The following is a 21551-nucleotide window of genomic DNA, read 5'->3' as shown; positions in this document are numbered from 1 at the left end:
AGAAGCATGTTTAGACCTTCTAAAGTACAGTACTTAGTTTCATTTTGGAAATAAGTAAACATCAGGTATTAAATCTAAATTGTGCACAGGATCTGGACCAAGAAAGTCAGGTCTTAGGGAATGGCTGAAGTATGGGGAAGAAGGGATGGCATTTCTATGGCTCTCATCAGGTGCCTGAGTGCTGATCTGGTCTTCAGAAGAAACAGAGCGGCAATGTAATTAAACTGTTCATTGTATTAAATGATGGAACATAGCTGGGAAAGGAGGAATGGGACACAGATAGAAATGGGAGAGAGCACGATGGAGAGAATAGTAGTTGTGAGAGCTATATTAATTAGGAGAACTTGAGCGGGACTGAGGGAAGGTAGAGGTTGGACCCCAGACAATGCTAGTGGATGAAGTTGTGTTGGTGGTGCCTTGTATCTCTTGAGGTATTCCATTCCATCAGTACACATTCCTATGGCTTTATTTGTGTTGTATCTATTCCCTTGGCATGCTTCCCCCCCCCCCATGTGCTGATCCAATCATAACATCCCTTCCTTCAAATTCATGATAAAGATGTCTGAGACAACTCAATCCCTCTCTCTCTGTTCTCCGTATTATGCATCTGTGTTCTCATGTTCACGGGTGCTTCCTTAAGTACCAACCAGTGCCATCCCAAGATTTAATGCATATGCACAGTCAGAGCCTTCTAGGGCTGTCTTTTCCAGGGAGTCATGGCATATTTATGAACCACATCTTTTCACTGGTACATTGTAGGTAAACTGAGATGTCTAGGTGTACCATAGCTAAGCACTCTGAGCAATGCAGACACATCAGCCTGGTCTACACTATGATTTTAGGTCGAATTTAGCAGCATTACCTCGATTTAAGCCTGGACCCGTCCACATGACAAAGCCCTTTTTTCCGACTTAAAGGGCTCTTTAAATCGATTTCTTTAATCCACCTCCGACGAGGGGATTAGCACTGAAACCGGCCTTTCCGGGTCAGATTTGGGGTAGTGTGGACGCAATTGGATGGTATTGGCCTCCGGGAGCTATCCCAGAGTGCTCCATTGTGAACGCTCTGGACAGCACTCTCAACTCAGATGCACTGGCCAGGTAGACAGGAAAAGGCCCGCAAAATTTGAATTTCCTGTTTGCCCAGCGTGGTGGAGAGCACAGGTGAACACGCAGAGCTCATCAGCACAGGTAACCATGATGGAGTCCCAGGATCGCAAAAGAGCTCCAGCATGGACCGAACAGGAGGTACGGGATCTGCTCGTATGGGGAGATGAATCAGTGCTAGCTGAACTCTGTTGCAGTAAACGAAATGCCAAAACATTAGAAAAAGTCTCAAAGAGCATGAAGGACAGAGGCCATAACAGGGACGCACAGCAGTGCCGCGTGAAAATTAAGGAGCTAAGGCAAGCCTACCACAAAACCAGAGAGGCAAACAGAAGGTCCAGGGCAGAGCCGCAGACATGCCGCTTCTACGCTGAGCTGCATGCCATGTTAGGGGATGCAGCCACCACTACCCCAACCCCGTGCTTTGACTCTGTCAATGGAGAATCACGAAACATGGAAGCGGGTTTTGGGGACGAGGAAGATAGCTCACAGCAAGGAAGCGGAGAAACTGGTTTCCCCAACAGCCAGGATATGTTTTTCACCCTGGACCTGGAACCAGTAACCCCCGAACCCACCCAAGGCATGCTCCCAGACTCTGAGGGCACACAAGGCACCTCTGGTGAGTGTATCTTTGTAAATATTACACATGGTTTAAAAGCAAGCGTGTTTAATGATTAACTTGTCCTGGCATTCGCGGCCAGTACAGCTACTGGAAAAGTCTGTTAACGTGTATGGGGATGGAGCGGAAATCCTCCAGGGACATCTCCAGAAAGCTCTCCTTGATGTACTCCCAAAGCCTTTGCAAAAGGTTTCTGGGGAGGGCAGCCTTATTCCGTCCTCCATGGTAGGACACTTTACCACGCCAGGCCAGTAGCATGTAGTCTGGAATCATTGCATAACAAAGCATGGCAGCGTATGGTCCTGGTGTTTGCTGGCATGCAGACAACATCCATTCCGTATCTCTCTTTCTAATCCTCAGGAGAGTGGTATCATTCGTGGTCACCTGGTTGAAATAGGGTGATTTTATTAAGGGGACATTCAGAGGTGCCCGTTCCTGCTCGGCTGAACAGAAATGTTCCCCGCTGTTAGCCACGCAGTGGGGGGGGGGAGGGGTGAAGTGATCATCCCAGAGAATTGGGGGGGAGGGGCGGGGGTTAGTTGGGTTTGTGCTGCATGTTAACTCGGAAACCGCAGCCCCTCCTTTTAAATTGCAAACCCATTTTAAATGGCCAACCCAATGGCCGCTTGGTATGGGAAATGAGGGTGCTCCTGTTTGAAACCATTCCCACATAAAAGAAGCCAAAAGACTGTGGCTTACCATGGCTGCCTTCAAGCCGAATTCTGTTGCCTGGCACTGCGAGAGTGATCTCTCACACCAAACCGGCAGGCCCTCAATATAAGAGGAAAAATGCGACCTTGAAATGAAAGCACGTGCTGTGTAATGTGAACAGCAAGATTGAATGTGAAAGAGTGTACCCATTGTTCTCTAAAATGTCTTTTTAACTGCCACCTCTCCCTTCTCCTCCACCAGCTGCAAATGTTTCCCCTTCACAGAGGCTAGTGAAGATTAGAAGGCAAAAAAGGTGCACTCGGGATGACATGTTCTCGGAGCTCCAGATGTCCTCCCACACTAACAGAGCACAGCAGAATGCGTGGAGGCAGGCAATGTCAGAGTGCAGAAAAGCACAATATGAATGTGAGGAGAGGTGGCGGGCTGAATACCAGGCTGAAGAGAGCAAGTGGTGGGCTGAAGAGTATATGTGGCATCAGCTTGCTGACAGACGGCAAGAGTCGATGCTCCGGCTGCTAGAGCATCAAACTGATATGCTCCAGCGTATGGTTGAGCTGCAGGAAAGGCAGCAGGAGCACAGAGCGCCGCTACAGCCCTGTGTAACCAACAGCCCTCCTCCCCAAGTTCCATTGCTTCCTCACCCAGATGCCCAAGAATGCGGTGGGGGGGCCTCTGGCCCCCCAGCCACTCCACCCCAGAGGATTGCCCAAGCAACAGAAGGCTGGCCTTCAATAAGTTTTAAAGTACAGTGTGTCCTTGTCCTTCCCTCCTCCTCCACCCCTCCCGGGCTACCTTGGCAGTTATCCCCCTATTTGTGTGATGACTTAATAAAGAATGCATGAATGTGAAATAACAATGACTTTATTGCCTCTGCAAGCGGTGATCGAAGGGGGGAGGGGTGGGTGGTTAGCTTACAGGGAAGTAGAGTGAACCGGGGGGGAGGAGGGGGGCAGAGGGGGTTCATCAAGGAGAAACAAACAGAACTTTCACACCATAGCCTGGACAGTCATGAAACTGGTTTTCAAAGCTTCTCTGATGCGCACCGCGCCCTGCTGTGCTCTTCTATCCGCCCTGCTGTCTGGCTGCGTGTAATCAGCAGTCAGGCAATTTGCCTCAACCTCCAACCCCGCCATAAATGTCTCCCCCTTACTCTCACAGATATTGTGGCATGCACAGCAAGCAGTAATAACAATGGGAATATTGGTTTCGCTGAGGTCTATCAGAGTCAGTAAACTGCGCCAGTGACCCTTTAAACGCCCAAATGCACATTCTACCACCATTCTGCACTTGCTCCGCCTATAGTTGAACAGGTCCTGACTACTGTCCAGGCTGCCTGTGTATGGCTTCATGAGTCATGGCATTAAGGGGTAGGCTGGGTCCCCAAGGATAACTATAGGCATTTCAATATCCCCAACGGTTATTTTCTGCTCTGGGAAGAAAGTCCCTTCCTGCAGCTTTTGAAACAGACCAGAGTTCCTGAAGACGTGAGTGTCATGTACCTTTCCCGGCCATCCCACATTGACGTTAGTGAAGCGTCCCTTGTGCTCCACCAGTGCTTGCAGCAGCATTGAAAAGTACCCCTTGCGGTTTATGTACTCGCTGGCTTGGTGCTCTAGTGCCAAGATAGGGATATGGGTTCCGTCTATTGCCCCACCACAGTTAGGGAATCCCATTGAAGCAAAGCCATCCACTATGACCTGCACATTTCCCAGAGTCACTACCCTTGATACCAGCAGCTTTTTGATTGCGTTGGCTACTTGGATCACAGCAGCCTCCACAGTAGATTTACCCACTCCAAATTGATTCCCGACTGACCGGTAGCTGTCTGGCGTTGCAAGCTTCCACAGGGCTATCGCCACTCTCTTCTCAACTGTGGGGGCTGCTCTCATCTTGGTATTCTGGTGCTTCAGGGCAAGGGAAAGCAACTCAAAGTTCCATGAAAGTGCCCTTATGCATGCGAAAGGGAATCGTCCCACACCTGCAACACTATGCGGTCCCACCAGTCTGTGCTTGTTTCCCTGACCCAGAATTGGCATTCCACGGCATGAACCTGCCCCATTAACACCATGATTTGCACATTGCTGGGGCCCATACTTCGTGAGAGGTCTATGTCCATGTCTATTTCCTCAACACTATTGTCGCCACACTGCCGTCGCCTCCTCGCCTGGTTTTGCCATGGCAGGTTCTGGTCCTGCGTATACTCCAGGATAATGCACGTGGTGTTTAAAGTGCTCATAATTGCCGCAGTAATCTGAGTGGGCTCCATGATCCCAGTGCTATGGCGTCTGGGCTGAAAAAAGGCGTGAAACGATTGTCTGCCGTTGCTTTCACGACAGGGAGGGAGGGAGGGTGGGGCCTGACGACATGCACCCAGAATCACCCGCGACACTGTTTTTGCCCCATCAGGCATTGGGATCTTAACCCAGAATTCCAATGAGCGGCAGAGACTGTGGGAACTGTGGGATAGCTACCATAGTGCAATGCTCCGGAAGTCGACGCTAGCCTCAGTACTGTGGACGCAGTCCGCCGACTTAATACACTTAGAGTATTTTGTGTGGGGACACACACAATCGACCTTATAAAAACGATTTCTAAACAACCAACTTCTATAAATTCGACCTAATTTTGTAGTGTAGACATACCCATCCACTTAAATGCTAATTCTCTCAAAACCTTAGTAGAACCAGAGAACTTGATATTTCAGTGACAGGAACTCAAATTTGTGTTATAATCTCAGTGACAGATTTGTTTAAACAAGAAATGAACAACAAATGTTCTGACTCCAAACCCCAGGGACAGGACAGAGCAGTTACTTAGGAGTTTGTTGTACCAGCACTTCTCTGCTAGCCTTATCTGGTTGCGAAGGAAACCTTCTGAATGTGAACCAATGCCATCTACTTTTGCTAAGTCACCTGACAGACTGAAATGGTAGCTCTAAGAGAGGCCAATGGTGCTGTGTTCATCTCAATCAATTGTCTCTGAAAGCTAATGAGGACTTTCCACATGTCAACATAGTTAACTATTCTGCTGCTGATCATATTAGCAAAAAATCCCAACCCATATTTGCAGGGACTGTGGGTTGAACTTGAGTGAAGCAGCACTCAATCTCTCCTACTCCAATATAATCCCTGCTCAATACCACTTGATTAATAATTAAGGAATTAAATAGTTATAGCTAAAGACACTTAAAATTGAAAGTCTCAGCTATGAACTAATGGTCCAGCATGTGTGCTGCAGCAGGACAAAGAACAGTAGTACATGTTAGCAATTCAGTGGCAGGTATAAGGCTAAACATTCAAGCCTTTGACAATATGTTAGGCAACACTAGGGGATGGAGCTCCCCTCAGATGAACTATGCATAGTGATGCACAGCTGGATCTGCTCAACATGAAACAAAAGGTCTGGGCAAGCACAGAATGCCAGTCTTCACTTTGATCTCCCTTGCCTCCGTTAGTGTGTGTGGTTGTTACTTAAATGTGTGTGAGAGAGAGTCACAAGAATTTAACCTTCCTGATTTTAATTTAGCAGACAAGTGAATCACTAGCTATGTGTTCAATAAAGGGGAATTTGCAGCCAATTAAGTCCCCTGCCAAGCACCATGCTCTTGTCAGTGCTGATGACTTTAAAGAGTATCCAGAATCTAGTCTTCTGCAGGGGAGTTCTTCTCCTAGGAAATATACCAACTGCTTTGAGAAGGTCAAAAAATGTCTGTAGATTACATGAGGACCCTACAGCTGTTAGTGCTGAAAGCTCCAGTGAAGATCAGGCCCTTCTCCAGGAGAGAGAGAGAGGGGGGAAAAGAAAAGGAAAAAAAAAAAAAAAGAGGCAGACCTTACTGAGGAATGGGTTTGCTAACAACAAGCATCTGCAGGCCATGATGAACTAGTTAGCACAGTCCACCTGACAATAGTTCACCTGAATGTGGTGAACTAGGCTTTTAGTGACTAAAATTTGGTAAAAACTCCTGCCATTAGTTACAGTATTTAGCTACCTTATGGAGATGTATCCAGAAAGAACAAGTCTTTGCTGAAGGATTTATTTGGGATTGTGTATATGTATCAGAAACAACCCAGCAGAGTTCTGCAGGCCAAGGGATGTGTTTTCCTTCTCTATTACCTACACTTGTAGGGCTTTTTAAAAAAGAAAAAGAAAAAGCTCTTACCTAATCATCTTACCAGTAAGTGATTTATATTTACTGAGTGTTGAGCTCCTCAGTGGAAGGTGCTATAGAAGTGCAAAGTATTCTGAAGTGCTGCTGTGATCTAAGCACAAAGACAAGTCTCCTGACCTGGGCTCTAAACCCAACTCTGCAACTGACTCAGCCTGCTGCTTTGGGCAAGTCATTTATCTCAGTGCCTTTCTATAAAATGGGGATAACGATACATACCACCTTTCATAAAGCACTGTGAAAGACGGGGATGAAAAGCATTGTATAAACAGGTTTTAGTATATTTTAAATGCTAATAGCCCAATCTCAACAGCCTGTCTCCAGCAAACAGTCATTTTAGCAAAACAATGTTAGACACTAGGCAGAACCAGGAGCATAACAGTGTGCTCTCAGAGCTGCAACTTTTGTCCTGATTCCCTAGATTGGCAAATCTTAGGCATGGATCTGGACAAAGCACAAGAGCCTAAGGGTCAGAGGGAAGCAACTTCAGGCAACTGGTTAGTGCTTCTATATGCTGGTAAGTCTCCATCCACCTATCATATGGTGACAGTGACCAAAGATACTATTTTTTGCCAGTATATTAATAAGTCCCCCTGGGCAAGGTAGGGCTGCAGAAAGGGCTGAACCCCAGCCTTGCAAAGATTCTGAGACTAACTGGAATCAAAGATGAGATTATACCATATCCACCTTCTTCTCTATGAGCAAAAGTCATACCTATCTGACTTAATCTGGGAGCTACTAGATAGAGTCAGCTTTGCATAGTGACCTTGCCTGTTACTAACAGCTGTGTGTCTACTGGGAGTGCAGGTTGCATTGTGCAATGCACAGCTGGACAAGTGAGTCAGTGCTGGGATTGGAGCCCAGTTGATTAGGGGACAAAGCAACCTGGGTTCAGAGGAGTCTATCAATATATGAGTAATCATAGGGGATGCTGGGTGAAGGTTGAGGAAGAAACCAGCATGTGATCTATGAACAAGGTGGATGTGTAATTCAACTTATTAGGGGGCAGAGGTTGTTCCCCTTTGAGCTGAAGTCATTTATTTGGGAAAGATAAGAACTGTTAAATAAGACCTGAATAGAATCAGAACTGAGGGAATCATTTACTCTTGTGTCTGTTAATTTTATTCTTTTAAAATTATGATTTTTTTTGTTTAAAAAAACCCAAACCCATGAAGCCTCTAGCTCTGAATAGGACAGATGTTAGAAGAAACTGATCCCTAAAGCAAAAGTATTAAGAGTAACCTAGGAGCACAAATCCCACTGAAATTCCATAGAACTGTGCCAAGTCACTTCTGAAAATCCCACCCTAGAATCTTCATTAAATATAAATATATGGAGATACATCTATCTCAGAACTGGAAGGGACCCTGAAAGGTCATTGAGTCCAGCCCCCTGCCTTCACTAGCAGGACCAAGTCTCTTTGTTATTGTTCTGATGATTTAACCTTGAAGGGTCAAATTTGGCCCTCAGGTGCAGATGGCTGTGCATTCACAGCCTCATAAATAACATTGTCTTGCAACATCACAAGGGTGGATTCTGGCCACTGAGACAGAAATCTCTAAGAAGAGAGACCATCATACATTTTTCAGTGTTGATTGGTCATATGCTCTCAATTACACAAGTGCAACCCTGTTAAGCTGGTGTAAATCCATTGAAAAGTTATCTGAGTGAAGATCTGGCCCCTTTATTTCTAAAGTCTCTTAAAATGTGGCTAGTTTCTTCTAGCTACATCTCACTAACGTTAGACTATTTACGCCATTTCTAGTAGTACAGGTGATAACCAGTAGGTGGCAAGCTTTACTGCAAAGTATTTAGTGTAGAAAATTCAGAGAATCCAATATATTCCATCTTCTATGAAGTGTACTGCCAAGCATCTCACTTACATCAAAATGTCTTAACCATGGGGTAAAAGGTTTGGCACTAATTTCTCTAGTAATTAGATTAAAGTGGTGATGTTTTAAAGAGACTCAGATAATTACTTCATGTGTCAATCAGTCTAAATCTAAAGTGATCAGTGCTTTGTTTGAATTTTTCTAATGTTAAACATTAATTTTAAGAATCTCTGTCAGAGCAGGTCACTGCTCAAGTGATCTTAATTCGTTGAGAATGCAAAAGGCTCATTCTCTGCAGAGTTTAGTTTGGAACATGTGAGGACTCATAAGGTTATCTCTATATAAAGCTGCCAAAATCTAGCTCCCAAGAACATTTAAATGTTTCTTCACTTGCCCTATTCTCCTTTCCCACTATGTTAAATTGAGACATTTTTCTCCTGATAGCTGCCATTTAGCACTCAACATGAGCCATCCTATGCACCCATGTGCCCTTTCTCCTGGGTATGGGCTACTCACACCATAGGTCACATCCTGCACAGGTGGGTGGGGAGTAAGTAGACCCTTTAACCTATTCTCTCTTATCCCATATGCACTCACCAGCACACCTGAGCTGTGTGTGTGTGTGTGTGTGTGTGGAGAAGTAACCTGCAACAGAAAGAGGACTGTGGCATGGAACAAGGTGGGTGTGGGGGGAACCAAGACCAGATTGTGACTCAGAGGGTAAGTTTTCAAAAAAACACCTAACTCACTTAGGAGCCTTGAGAATTAATGAAACATATGCTCCTAAGTTGCTTACGTGCTTTCAAAATTCCCACCCTTTGAGTCACAGCCTGGTCTCTGCTGTGCTACTGGGGCAGCATGGCTACATGATGCCCCTTATTCAGAGCAAATTGCAAGGTGCCAATCTAGCTTATAGAGAGAGAACATTGCTGTGTATCAAATTGAAACTGGAAAGGAAGAATAAAGTGAGATTATACAGTCTGAATAATACACTAGGGGCCAGATCATGGACTACACACTGCGGAAAGAACCACAAGCGGGGGGAGGGGGCGGAAATGCAGAGCTGTGCTGCCCCAAGGAGAGCTACAGGAAGATGGTAGCAGTGCAGATGCTACAGCTTGGTAAGAATCCAGCTGCCTACCTTCTTAACATGAGAAGCTGCCATCAACAGACCAGTGTGCATAGATTCTTCCAGGAGCTCCAGTCTGCCTATGCTGTTAATGCAAATTCTTGATCCTGGTCTGCAAATCCATCTGAAGGGAAGGACCCATCCTAAGCAACGATGGCAGGACTATACAGATAAAATCCAAAGCACATGAGAGAGAAAGTGCCCAGTTCTTTGTGGTCCTAAGGGACCTTTATGTTGCTCTGACATAAACCAGACAGAAGCATCCCCCTGAGAATCTCCCCAGCTGAGTTGTTGACCTACCCCCCTTGTAGGCTGTATAGTTATAGCTAGATACAATTGCTAATTACTTAAATAGCCTACTTTCTTCAGATATATCCTAATCATACAATTCCAATTAATGTAACTTTATAAACAGTTTGAAGAATGCATTATTGTGTTATTAAGATCATATGGTCCTCAGAAGTGCCTAACATAGGTGCTAGTTTTCTTAAAGAACCTAGCTTCATTAATTCTAACAAACTAATTATCAGGTTTACTTGTAAATTCTCAGATAATGAATTCTATACTCAAGTACGTTTGGGAGGATCTGCTTCCCTCTCTATTCCTCCCCCCCCCCCCCCCCCCCCCCGTTCATAACTGGGAGGCTGAAATCCTTCTTTAAGTGCAAAAGTCAACCTTAACTATGGTGTCATAACCAATGCCTCCATAAAAAATTCCTTCCCATCTCAGATTCTATTCTAGGCAGGAGACAGTGGGAGGGGAGGAAACTGTTTTTTTTTTTTTTTTCCCTAGCCACATATGAAGAAGCAAAAGCAAAAACAAAACCCTTTTCAGGTCTTTTTTATATATCATAATAAAGAAACAAAAAGGCATAAAACACATGTTTTTCATTTGCAGGATACCTTAAAGGCCACTACTGGTTTGGGTCCAATCATGGAATCATTGTTAATATGGTATTGAGAACTGTAATGTAATATGCACGCACAGGCTACTTGTTTCATCAGACAATAATTAGGCCTTTGAGTCAGTAAATATATCCATCCCTGGGTATGTGGGACCCCCCCTCCAAATTGGTATATCTTATTTTCACAAATATCCAGAGCTCCTCTGCACATCTCATAAAGAAGAAACCACAAGAGGAGGCACAGCTCACTTCTCTGATCTCCAGATGTGTCACTCTGTCACAGTTCCTATTATAGGAGTGCTTTTCTGGTAAGATTATCTGAGGCTTTGTCCCTCTGGCCACAGCAAAAGTCCACTCTTTGCAGGACAAAACCAGGGAGTCCAAACTAAATAAGGCCGCCTGTATCCTCCCTCAAACAACCAAACAAAAAAACACTGTACAAGCCCTTTTGTCTTCTGTGACTGGCCTCATTGGTCTTTTAGTCTCCACAGATGAACAGCTCTACTCCTTCCATCTCAGTGAAGAGGTTCCCCAAGTCTCTTGTATTACAGGCTGACCACTGTTCCATTGCCTTCCCAGGCTAAAAAGTTTATCTACAGGGCTCTGTAAATATTCCACCTCCCATCAGTGGCAGATCTCTCTCTGGACTGAGTGTGTCACTCACACTTTGCAGGTGGGACAGCTGAGGTGTCAGGGAACCTCAGCTCTCTCTTTCCCTCAGTTCCAGTCTAGGGACCCTGAGAGTGAAGTGGCTGTCTCATTCACTAACACCCCACACTGCCTCACTTCCCCTAGGACACTTCCTACACTGCCAATCCCTTCCGTCTAGGGACCCTGAGAGTGAAGTGGCTGTCTCATTCACTAACACCCCACACTGCCTCACTTCCCCTAGGACACTTCCTATACTGCCAATCCCTTCCTCAGGTCTTCATAGCCAGTTCCCTCACAGGCTCTGTTCTTGGCTCCCTTTCTACAAGGAACTCCTCTGGCTCTTGGTGCGTTTCCCCAGCCTGCCATTATTCTACCCCAGGAATCTCTCAGCAGTGAGCTAACTATCACTGATCTATCTCCACAGCCCAGTTATTGATGAGCCTCCCAGCTCATTGCTTCTCCTACCAATACCATCAATCCTCCCTCCCCCCACCCAGGCTGCCTCATATATCCTAGATGGCCTGCCTCTTGGTCACCTGCTCTCTGGACTGTCAGTCCCAAGACCCAGGAAGAAATTAGAGACAGGTGATAGCTGAGCCTGAATTCCCTTTAAAGGGACAGCTCACCCACATACAAGGAAGAGCATATTAAATATAACATTCCACCATTCATTATCAAGCAGTTACACTACAACAAATGTATACTGCCTACTTCTAAAACAGGGATCCAGAGCAAAAATTGAAAGGAAAAAAGACTAATATGATGTATTCAGACCAGCACTGCAACACAGATTGTTTAATATAATATGCATTCTCCAGCACACATGCATCTTTTTTGTCTTTTGACTCACTAGCCTCTTTCTGAAGGGTCCATTCAGCTTTATTTAGTAGCTTCTCAGCCAAGATGTGACAGCATCTTTTTTTCTGTTGAATAGACATGGATTTTCCCCTCCAGTAGTATACTTTTTTTATTTAAACAGCTTTATTGCTTTTATTCTGACTCCAGAATGCTCGACAGTTCCAGGGGTACTATATTGTCATCACTGAAGAAGTTCTGTTCTACTTAAATGTTCACTAGACAGTACAGTATTTGTTCACAACATGGTGGCAATTGGTTACAAAAAAAAGTTGCATTGGATAAAATTGTGATCTAGTAACAGTTTAAACATTATACATGTTTTAAGCTTTTAACATTATTTCTACATCTTCTATTTTCTTTCATGGGCTGTGTGTGTCAATAACTAACCACCCCTCCTCCTCATTTCCACTCATTGGTTATGATTGGCTGTGACATTTGATCCATTATTGTCTAAAGTCTATGTTAGGATTGCTTACTGGCTTAGTAGGAGGCAATCACAGAATTGCTTCCTCAGGCCCTGAATCAGGAGTCCATCCCTGTTCAACAAAGCACCTAGGGACAGGCTTTGCTGGCTAGGGATGAACTTAAACATGTACTTAAATGTTTTGCTGAACCGAGGCCAGGGGTAACAGACATCCTGCAGCAACAGGATCATCTCTGTTAACATCTCTTCATTGATCCTCTCAGACCTTACAAACTAAGCTGAGGGTGAGTCAGGTCAGACCTGAATGATAGAACTCCAAGGTGCTGCAGGAAGTGGTTCTGACGATTCCCTGGGTGGTATTCTTTCCTCTGAATTGGTCCTGAAGTAATGCCTTGTGATGATAGGGACAATGAGCGGTTTCACTCTGGAAGACAGGGGTGTTTAAGTCCTGACTATTAATGAGCAAGAAAGATCACACACCACTCTGTAAGAAGAGCGTATTAACCCAGGTAATTCAGCTAAATTTCTGTTTCCCTAAATTCTTTGTGCTGTTTCAGTTGGATAAAGAACAGGAGTACTTGTGGCACCTTAGAGACTAACAAATTTATTAGAGCATAAGTTTTCGTGGGCTACAGCCCACTTCTTCGGATGCATATAGAATGGAACATATATTGAGGAGATATATATACACACATACAGAGAGCATAAACAGGTGGGAGTTGTCTTACCAACTCTGAGAGGCCAATTAAGTAAGAGAAAAAAAAACCTTTTGAAGTGATAATCAAGATAGCCCAGTACAGACAGTTTGATAAGAAGTGTGAGAATACTTACAAGGGGAGATAGATTCAATGTTTGTAATGGCTCAGCCATTCCCAGTCCTTATTCAATCCTAAATTGATTGTATCTAGTTTGCATATCAATTCCAGCTCAGCAGTCTCTTGTTGGAGTCTGTTTTTGAAGTTTTTCTGTTGTAAAATAGCCACCCGCAGGTCTGTCATTGAATGACAAGACAGGTTAAAGTGTTCTCCCACTGGTTTTTGAGTATTATGATTCCTGATGTCAGATTTGTGTCCATTAATTCTTTTGCATAGAGACTGTCCGGTTTGGCCAACGTACATGGCAGAGGGGCATTGCTGGCACATGATGGCATATATCACATTGGTAGATGTGCAGGTGAACGAGCCCCTGATGGTATGGCTGATGTGATTAGGTCCTATGATGATGTCACTTGAATAGATATGTGGACAGAGTTGGCATCGGGCTTTGTTACAAGGATAGGTTCCTGGGTCAGTGTTTTTGTTCAGTGATGTGTGGTTGCTGGTGAGTATTTGCTTTAGGTTGGGGGGTTGTCTGTAAGTGAGGACAGGTCTGTCTCCCAAGGTCTGTGAGAGCGAGGGATCATCTTTCAGGATAGGTTGTAGATCTTTGATGATGCACTGGAGAGGTTTTAGTAGGGGACTGAAGGTGACAGCTAGTGGTGTTCTGTTATTTTCTTTGTTGGGCCTGTCTTGTAGGAGGTGACTTCTGGGTACTCGTCTGGCTCTGTCAATCTGTTTTTTCACTTAAGCAGGTGGGCAGTGTAGTTTTAAGAATGCTTGATAGAGATCTTGTAGGTGCTTGTCTCTGTCTGAGGGATTGGAGCAAATGCGGTTATATCTTAGAGCTTGGCTGTAAACAATGGATCGTGTGGTGTGTCCTGGATGGAAGCTGGAGGCATGTAGGTACGTATAGCGGTCAGTAGGTTTCCGGTATAGGGTAGTATTTATGTGACCATCGCTTATTAGCACAATAGTGTCCAGGAAATGGACCACTTGTGTGGATTGATCTAGGCTGTAGCCCACAAAAGCTTATGCTCTAATAAATTTGTTAGTCTCTAAGGTGCCACAAGTACTCCTGTTCTTTTTGCGGATACAGACTAACACGGCTGCTACTCTGAAACCTGTCAGTTGGATAAAGTATTCTTCACTGGTTGCCCTGAACTGATGCTGTGCTCAGTTAAATAATTGCCATGTCTCCCTTCTCCCCCACAAGTGGCTGCATCCAGTGATGGATGAAGGTATTAGTTTATTAAAACACGTTGGGATCCTTTGAGATGGGTGACAGGGGGATGGATCACTTGATTACCGGTTCTGTTCCCTCCCTCTGAAGCACCTGGCATTGGCCACTGTTGGAAGACTAGATAGTGGACTAAATGAACCTTTGGTCTGACCCAGTATGGCTGTTCTTATGAAAGATGCTGTATACATGTAAGACTCAGAGGGGTAGTCGTGTTAGTCTGAATCTGTAAAAAGCAATAGAGGGTCCTGGGGCACCTCTAAGACTAACAGAAGTATTGGAGCATAAGCTTTCGTGGGTGAATGCCTACTTCATCAGAAGCGTCTGATGAAGTGAGCATTCACCCACGAAAGCTTATGCTCCAATACTTCTGTTAGTCTTAAAGGTGACACAGGACCCTCTGTTGCTTTTTACATGTAAGACTATTATCCTTCCTAATAAAATTAATTTAGGATCCAGTCTTCCACATCACATGCATTCCAAACCACTGACTGTACTAATGTTCAGTGATGGTTGGGTCAGCATTTTGTTATTGGTATTAGGCGGTGAGTTTGCAAATCTTGATACTGCTGCTGCCGCCAATGGTCTCTGGAAGGGATAGGTAATAGGAAATTATACTCTGTTCATGCAGTAGTACTTTTTTTTGTATTAAAGAATTCATTGCCACATCCTCCCCCAACTCTATTTTCTTTTCAACAGTGAAAAATTACAGGAGAGAGGTCTAGTTTAAAACATTATACTAAGATTTGTAGTTCTTTCTTATTCATTTAAACTGCTCTGGAAGTTTCTCAGTAATTTTTGTGTTTCCTTCCTAGGATCACTTAGCATAAGAAATGATTCCAGGTGCCTGTCAAACTCTTGCCAAAAGAACTCTACATGTGATGCTGCTGCTAAGGACGATTCCTGCCGCTGTGCAGACACAGTTGATATTTTGGGGGAAGACTGCAATAAAACTGATGATCCTTGCGCCTCAAACCCTTGTCTTCAAAATGCTACCTGTTTAAGCACTGCAGGAAACCTCAGCTTTACTTGTGAATGCCACACTGGGTACAGTGGAACTACCTGTGAAACTGTCATCAGCCTCTGTGACACAAACCCTTGTAGACATGGAGGCACTTGTCAGAATGGCATAGCTGGCCCTACCTGTGTTTGTAGTGCAGGATACACTGGCATGCTGTGTGAGACCTACTTCAATGTGTGCATTTCTAATCCATGCCACAATGGAGCATTGTGCAGGGAAGGAATTGACGGGTACTCCTGCTACTGTGTCCCAGGCTATCAAGGCAAGCACTGTGACCTGGAAGTGAATGAATGTGATTCAGACCCCTGCTTGAATGGGGCTACATGCCTGAACCAGATAGGCAAGTATGACTGCATCTGCCCTGCTGAGTACATGGGTAAGCTCTATTAAAGACATCTTTTTTTATTTTGACATGCAGAGCAACTTTATTTACTGTTATTTATTTATATTACTGTTTACTCACATTTTCATAACAAAGTCAGATCAAGTTCTCTGCTGAGTGCTGCTGCTTTATGAGTTACCACATCAGGTTTAGCTAGTGTGCTAGAGATGGAAGGATTCAGGAAGTTTCATATTACACAAAATCTACAGAATATTTGACAAAGATCAGCCTACTTCACCGATTTTAAATAACTTTCCTCTTAAAGCAACTTAAACTGGATGTGCTCAGAATGCTACACCATGTATTTTGCTAATCAAATAAAACCAGGTATATTATATCTTCAGGCACAGAATGTTTCAAAACTTCAGACTGAGATCCCCTGGACTGGATTTATCTGCCGAGCGTGGCAGGCAATGCTCTTCGGCCTTTGCATTTGCTTTTCAGGATCCTTTTCTTCTGCCTTCACAGCCCATTCTCTCTCACTTTCTCCTCTGCTGAGTTTCTTTTTCAGACTTTTTTCAAATGCTTGATTCAATCTTTCTTTCCCTCTCTCCATCCCCTTTCCACAGGGCTGCCCAGAGGATTCAGGGGGCCTGGTGCAAAGCAATTTTGGGGGCCCCTTCCATAAAAAAAGTTGCAGTACTCTAGTAACATGTATTTGGAAATGTAAAAAATAACCAGTGAAATACATTCAAAAATTTTTAATAATTTGAAAATACACAAAATATATTTAAAAACATTAAATGCTTTAATGGTATGTATACATTTGCAATTACATAATGGGCTGTTGCTGGGTTATGGTTGGTGCCAATGGGCTGTTGCTGCCTGGGGATGGCACTACTATTGCCCAGGGCTGGGTAGGGAGCTGGGCTCTAGGTCGGGGGCTGCCAAGCTCAGAGGGGCTGGACTCGGAGCTGGGAGCCAGGGGGGGGAGGGTGCTAGGGGCCGGCTCAGAGGGGCTTACCATGCCACCCCCCCCTCTCCCAGAGCCTCAGCAAGCCACGTCCAGGAGCTCCTGCCACTCGGGCCGCCAGAGCTCGCAGCCCTGCACCCTTACCACGCGGCTCCGAGTGGGAGGACCTCAGGCCCCGCTCGAGCCATGCTGCTGCAGTGCTGTCCAGGGCAGCTCCTGGACACGGCGCGCTGAGGCGCCAGGGGATGGGGGAAGGCGGAGGGGAGTCTCCAACATTCTCGTTGGGGCCCCTGCAGGGCCCAGGGCAATTTGCCCCACTTGCCCCTTCCTCTGGGCGGCCCTGCCTTTCCAGCTCAAAGTCCTCTTTCTCCTTCTCCACTTTATTGGACCTCCATGTCCACTTGATTTTTCAGTCAATCACTCTCATGTACTGCACTGTACATGACTTTACCCTTCATATTGTTTACTTCTAGTTTCTTTCTATGGTCTCTTAGTCTATGCAACATACTGATGGCACATACTCAATCCAACAGTTTGCCCTACCACTCATTTTCCTGCACCACTTCTCAGCCAAGCACCTGCAACCTGTTATGTGGCTGACTCCCCAGTCAAACACCCTTCCTCAAAACCCTGGTAAAGATTCTGAATGGAACACAAAGCTCAGAAAGTTCCCTCCAGCATGGAAACTGGGAACAGTAGTTCAGTGGGTCCAACGTATTCTAAAATGCATTTTTCACTCTCCTCTCATAAGTAGTCAGGCTGACCTTTTAAGTGATGCAGTCATTTTATATTTAGAGAGTGCACTTCAGAAGCATGGACATTTGTCCAAATGGTAGTTAGCATTACATTCAGCCATGCAAGAGACCTAGATTCATTACCCATGTCCAGTTCCTCATTCTTCAAGCTGCTGTTGGTTAAGAGTGTTGGAGAGGCAGCTTACTCAGCCTTTGCTGGCATCTCAGAGTTAAGACTATTAACAATGGGCCCTCTTGATCAGATATTGCCCTGGTGTCATAGCACCTAAGTGTGGGTTAAGCGCCTTAAAACTATGATAGATGATTACATAGGTCTAAAAGGAAGATCACTGTGATAAAGCATCAAGCTAGAAGAAGTTCTCTCTGAAGGACTAGGGGAACATTTTTTACCTTGGAAGAAAAATAGATATTTAGAGCCAAACTTTCATCCTTCCATTTTGAACCTACAAAACAAAAATGTGCATTCATAGTGTCTACAAAACGCACATTCAGTGTCTGAACACACTTTTTTTTGTATTTGCCATGTAGCTCCAGTGCCTGAATAATTTGGCTTTATGGTTAATGTTATTGAAAAACTAAAATCTATGAACTCCTTTATTATTTAATTGGATTTCGTTTGACATCTTAAAGACTACATGGAGTTAGATAAAGCCACAAGAAAAAACAAAACCAAAACTACTACTATTGGGTTCCAGCACAGCATTTTGAAGTAATGCCATTACATACAGTCACATTTTTCAGGAATGTGTCCCCTTAAATAATCAAGTGATTTTTTTTTTTCTTATCATGTAATTCACTCTATGGGGAAGCACTTTCATGGTTCCAGGTCATTGCTTTAGTCGGCATTCTGATTGTGTGTAATAAACAGTCTCACAGAATGCAGAACTCTGTTCTTGGATGGCATGGGGGGAGGGTTAGCACTATCAAGCTTTTAAAGAGAGAAAAAAAAAGTAGCCAACAAGTTTTAGTGGCTAATCTGTAGTGAGGTAAGGGGGGGGGGGGAGAACATTAGACAGTATAAAAAATTATAGTAGTTGCTTCAAGCGATTCAAATGAATAAGAAATAAAAGATGTGGTTTAAAACCCCCATCCAAAAAACTCCACAAGGGAGAAGTCAGAAATCTGCTTTTACCTTCTATTGCTGACACAGAATTCATTTGGAAGCCAGGCCTCAGTTAATATCCTTCATGTGCACAGAGAATGTTATTTGAAGGAAGCTTGTTGCCTTCCTGCCACCCTGCTGCTACCAGTGGGTGTCTCAGCCCAGGCCAAGGGATGAGAAAACTACAGAACTAGGGGAAAGCCGAAGAGGAGGAAGAAGGAAAAAACCTATTAGCAAGCAGCATGGTTACTCTGAAATGATCAGACTTGACCCAGACCTCCTGTTGTACTCAGGAAGCTGTATTTGTTTAACCTGTGCTGTTAGCTCGATCCAGGGCTGGATCTATAGCAAAGGAGATCTGCTTGAAGCTGGGGGAGGGGGGAGGAAGACAAAAAAAAAAGGAGAGAAGTGAAAAATTAGAGCAACACAGATTGTTGGAGGAAGCACACTCTGCTGGAGTCACTCCTTTCATCTCAGAGCTCTGCTGTTTCCCAGACTAAGTCTCTGCTCTCCCCCAAACAGGGACTATCATTCTGATGGTATGTCTATGCTGCAATTAAAAACCTGTGAGTGGCCCGTGCCAGTGGGCTCAGGCTCACAGGGCTCAGGCTAAGGGGCTGTTTAATTGTGGTGTAGGCATTCAGGCTCAGGCTGCAGCCTAGCTCTTGGACCCTCTCCCCTTGCAATCAGTACAATAAAAGAGTTAAGAGGTGGAGGAAAGAGGTGGAAGCCAAGGAAGGAAAAGAGGTCTCATGTACAAAGCAAAAGAAATTGCACTGTTTTGATGTACAGCTCAGGCATGGCTTCCAGCAGCAATGAGGCTAATAATAATTCTATAAAAGGAGTAGTTGACTGTTCCTTCAGCACTAAACTACCAGCTTTTAAAGCCTACTTAACCAAATGATTTATCAGAAGCCGTTTTTGTTATTTTCTGCACCTTGCTGTGAGTTGTGTTAAATGCATAAGCCAGAGGGATTATTGGATGAAAGCCCTGAGGTGTCCCCACTGGTAATAAAAATCCTCATTTACTCTGTCAGAGGATCTTGCCAACTGTTATTATCCTGGCCTGACACCATGAATCACAGTGGGAAGTCATCCAACCTCATCTCATTTCCCTAGGATGTTAAAGAGGTTATAACTTTTGATACATAGGTGGAGAATGCACAGTAAATCTACAGCAGTAATGTTAACCAAAATGCTGGAGTTACTGGGTTTAGTTGCTACCAGTTTCATGGGCTATCACTGCTACTTTGTGTGATTGGTATGTTGCATGCAATTCCTAAAATAGCTGAGAAATCTCTCACAATTCTTACACAAATGGGAGAGGTTAGACTGTCTGAAGAGCTGAAGAATGGAAAATTTAGCATAAAATCTCTATTTTACTACGATAATGCACTGAATGTGTGAAATTATGTACAAGACATGTCATACAGCTGTTAAATAATGAAGCTCAATTGGTTTGTCAAACCTTTGCTGGATATGCTAGCAAAATGCAATATTTCTCCATTGTACTAAATTATACTTTCATTTCACTTAAGCAAACAGAGCATGGTATAAGAGTCTGCTCCTTGCTGATGGCCGGTCACAGTTATCTTCTTACTGCACACAGCTGAAACTAATCTCCTATTGCCAACAGGCAAACATTTAAGTGTAAATTATCAAATATGTATACTGCAGTTCCAAAAATAAATCCTATTCAGAGACAATGGAAAAGGCCATTTTGATTGCACTTGGCAACAGATAAAATAGATCTAATAGGCCAAATTCATCCTAGGTGCAATTCCATTTACTACAGTAGAATTATACGTGAGATGAATTTAACACAATGCGAGGATATTATTGCAAGCCCAAAACTAAGTCCTTACCTTCTTCACTCTGCCTTTTTGCATTGATGTAGTATTTCCAGTAGTGAACATGCCATGCTGGTATTTAGAGTAGCTTTTTAAAACTCCATCCTCCTTCCCTGTTGTATCAGGGCATTGCAACTATGATGCATTAAGTTATCCACTTGTATTGATCTGTGATTGCACACATGTATTGACACTATGATTGCTAGCAAATATAGATATATGTGCAGTATGGATAATGACCAACTGCTCCAAAGACATAGAACTCCTCTGATTGAGACAAGAGTTCTCTCTTAATTTTCAGTAGTACGAGAGGCAGGATCCACTTTTCAAGCCAGTCACTAGAAGGTAAGAGACTTACACAGGGAGATATGGTATGCTACAGGAGGGCTGACATAATCCATCCAGCACAGGGCAGTTGTACTCCTCCATACAGGTCAGTTTATAATGTCTGACCGTTCTTTCACCCCTGCCATGCTTGGGCAAAATGTAATTTAAAGACCAAAGTTTTTAAATGTGGGTGCCTGTTGTCAGGCACCTGGCTAAGTGTCCTGATCCAGTTGGAGGTGCTGAGAATCCATACAGCTCCCACTGAAGTCAGAACGGGAGCACTCAGCACCTCTGGAAAAAAAAAATCAGCTGATTTATGTACTTAAATAGGGACTTAGGTCCTAACTCTGAGCATCCAGCTGTGATGCTTTATAAAGCCCCACTAAACATTTATCATCTTCCGCGCTTCCTCTCTCCTCACTGGGGCTGTGCATGCAGGTGAATATTTGTGTTAATTTTTTTAATTAGCTAAGAACAGGATTAATAATGGGTCTGGTTCTGCAGAGCACTTATGCATGTGATTAACTTAAAACATGTGAGCCATCCCAATCATCTCAGTGCACTTGAGTAGTCCGAATTGAAGTTAGGCACAGGCTTAAATGATTTGCTGGAACAAGGGCTGAATGTCTTTTCTTTTATGGGTTAGGCCTGTACAATATGAATGGAGGTTTCTGTTGGTGCGGTTTTATTTCAATTGTCTTTTAACTGTAATGCTGCCCTAAATACAGTAAAACACAGGTAAACACCTTTCCTTTCTTGTTCTTAAATATCATGCTTCTGGAT

At 44.1% G+C, this 21551-nt stretch overlaps 1 protein-coding gene across 1 annotated transcript in view; it reads left to right on the top strand.

Annotated features, from left to right (window-relative positions):
* Nucleotides 1-21551, top strand: part of CRB1 (crumbs cell polarity complex component 1) — a 170450-nt gene that overhangs the window by 47017 nt on the left and 101882 nt on the right. Inside the window, exon 2 of the mRNA XM_065554408.1 lies at nucleotides 15234-15815. Coding sequence (XP_065410480.1) covers nucleotides 15234-15815 — 582 coding nt within the window. The remainder of the gene's footprint in view (nucleotides 1-15233; nucleotides 15816-21551) is intronic.

Source organism: Chrysemys picta, chromosome 8, assembly GCF_011386835.1.
Source record: "Chrysemys picta bellii isolate R12L10 chromosome 8, ASM1138683v2, whole genome shotgun sequence".
NCBI classification, from domain to species: domain Eukaryota; kingdom Metazoa; phylum Chordata; order Testudines; family Emydidae; genus Chrysemys; species Chrysemys picta.
Note: the sequence above shows the minus strand (reverse complement) of the source record. Positions and strands in the feature narration are given on the sequence as shown.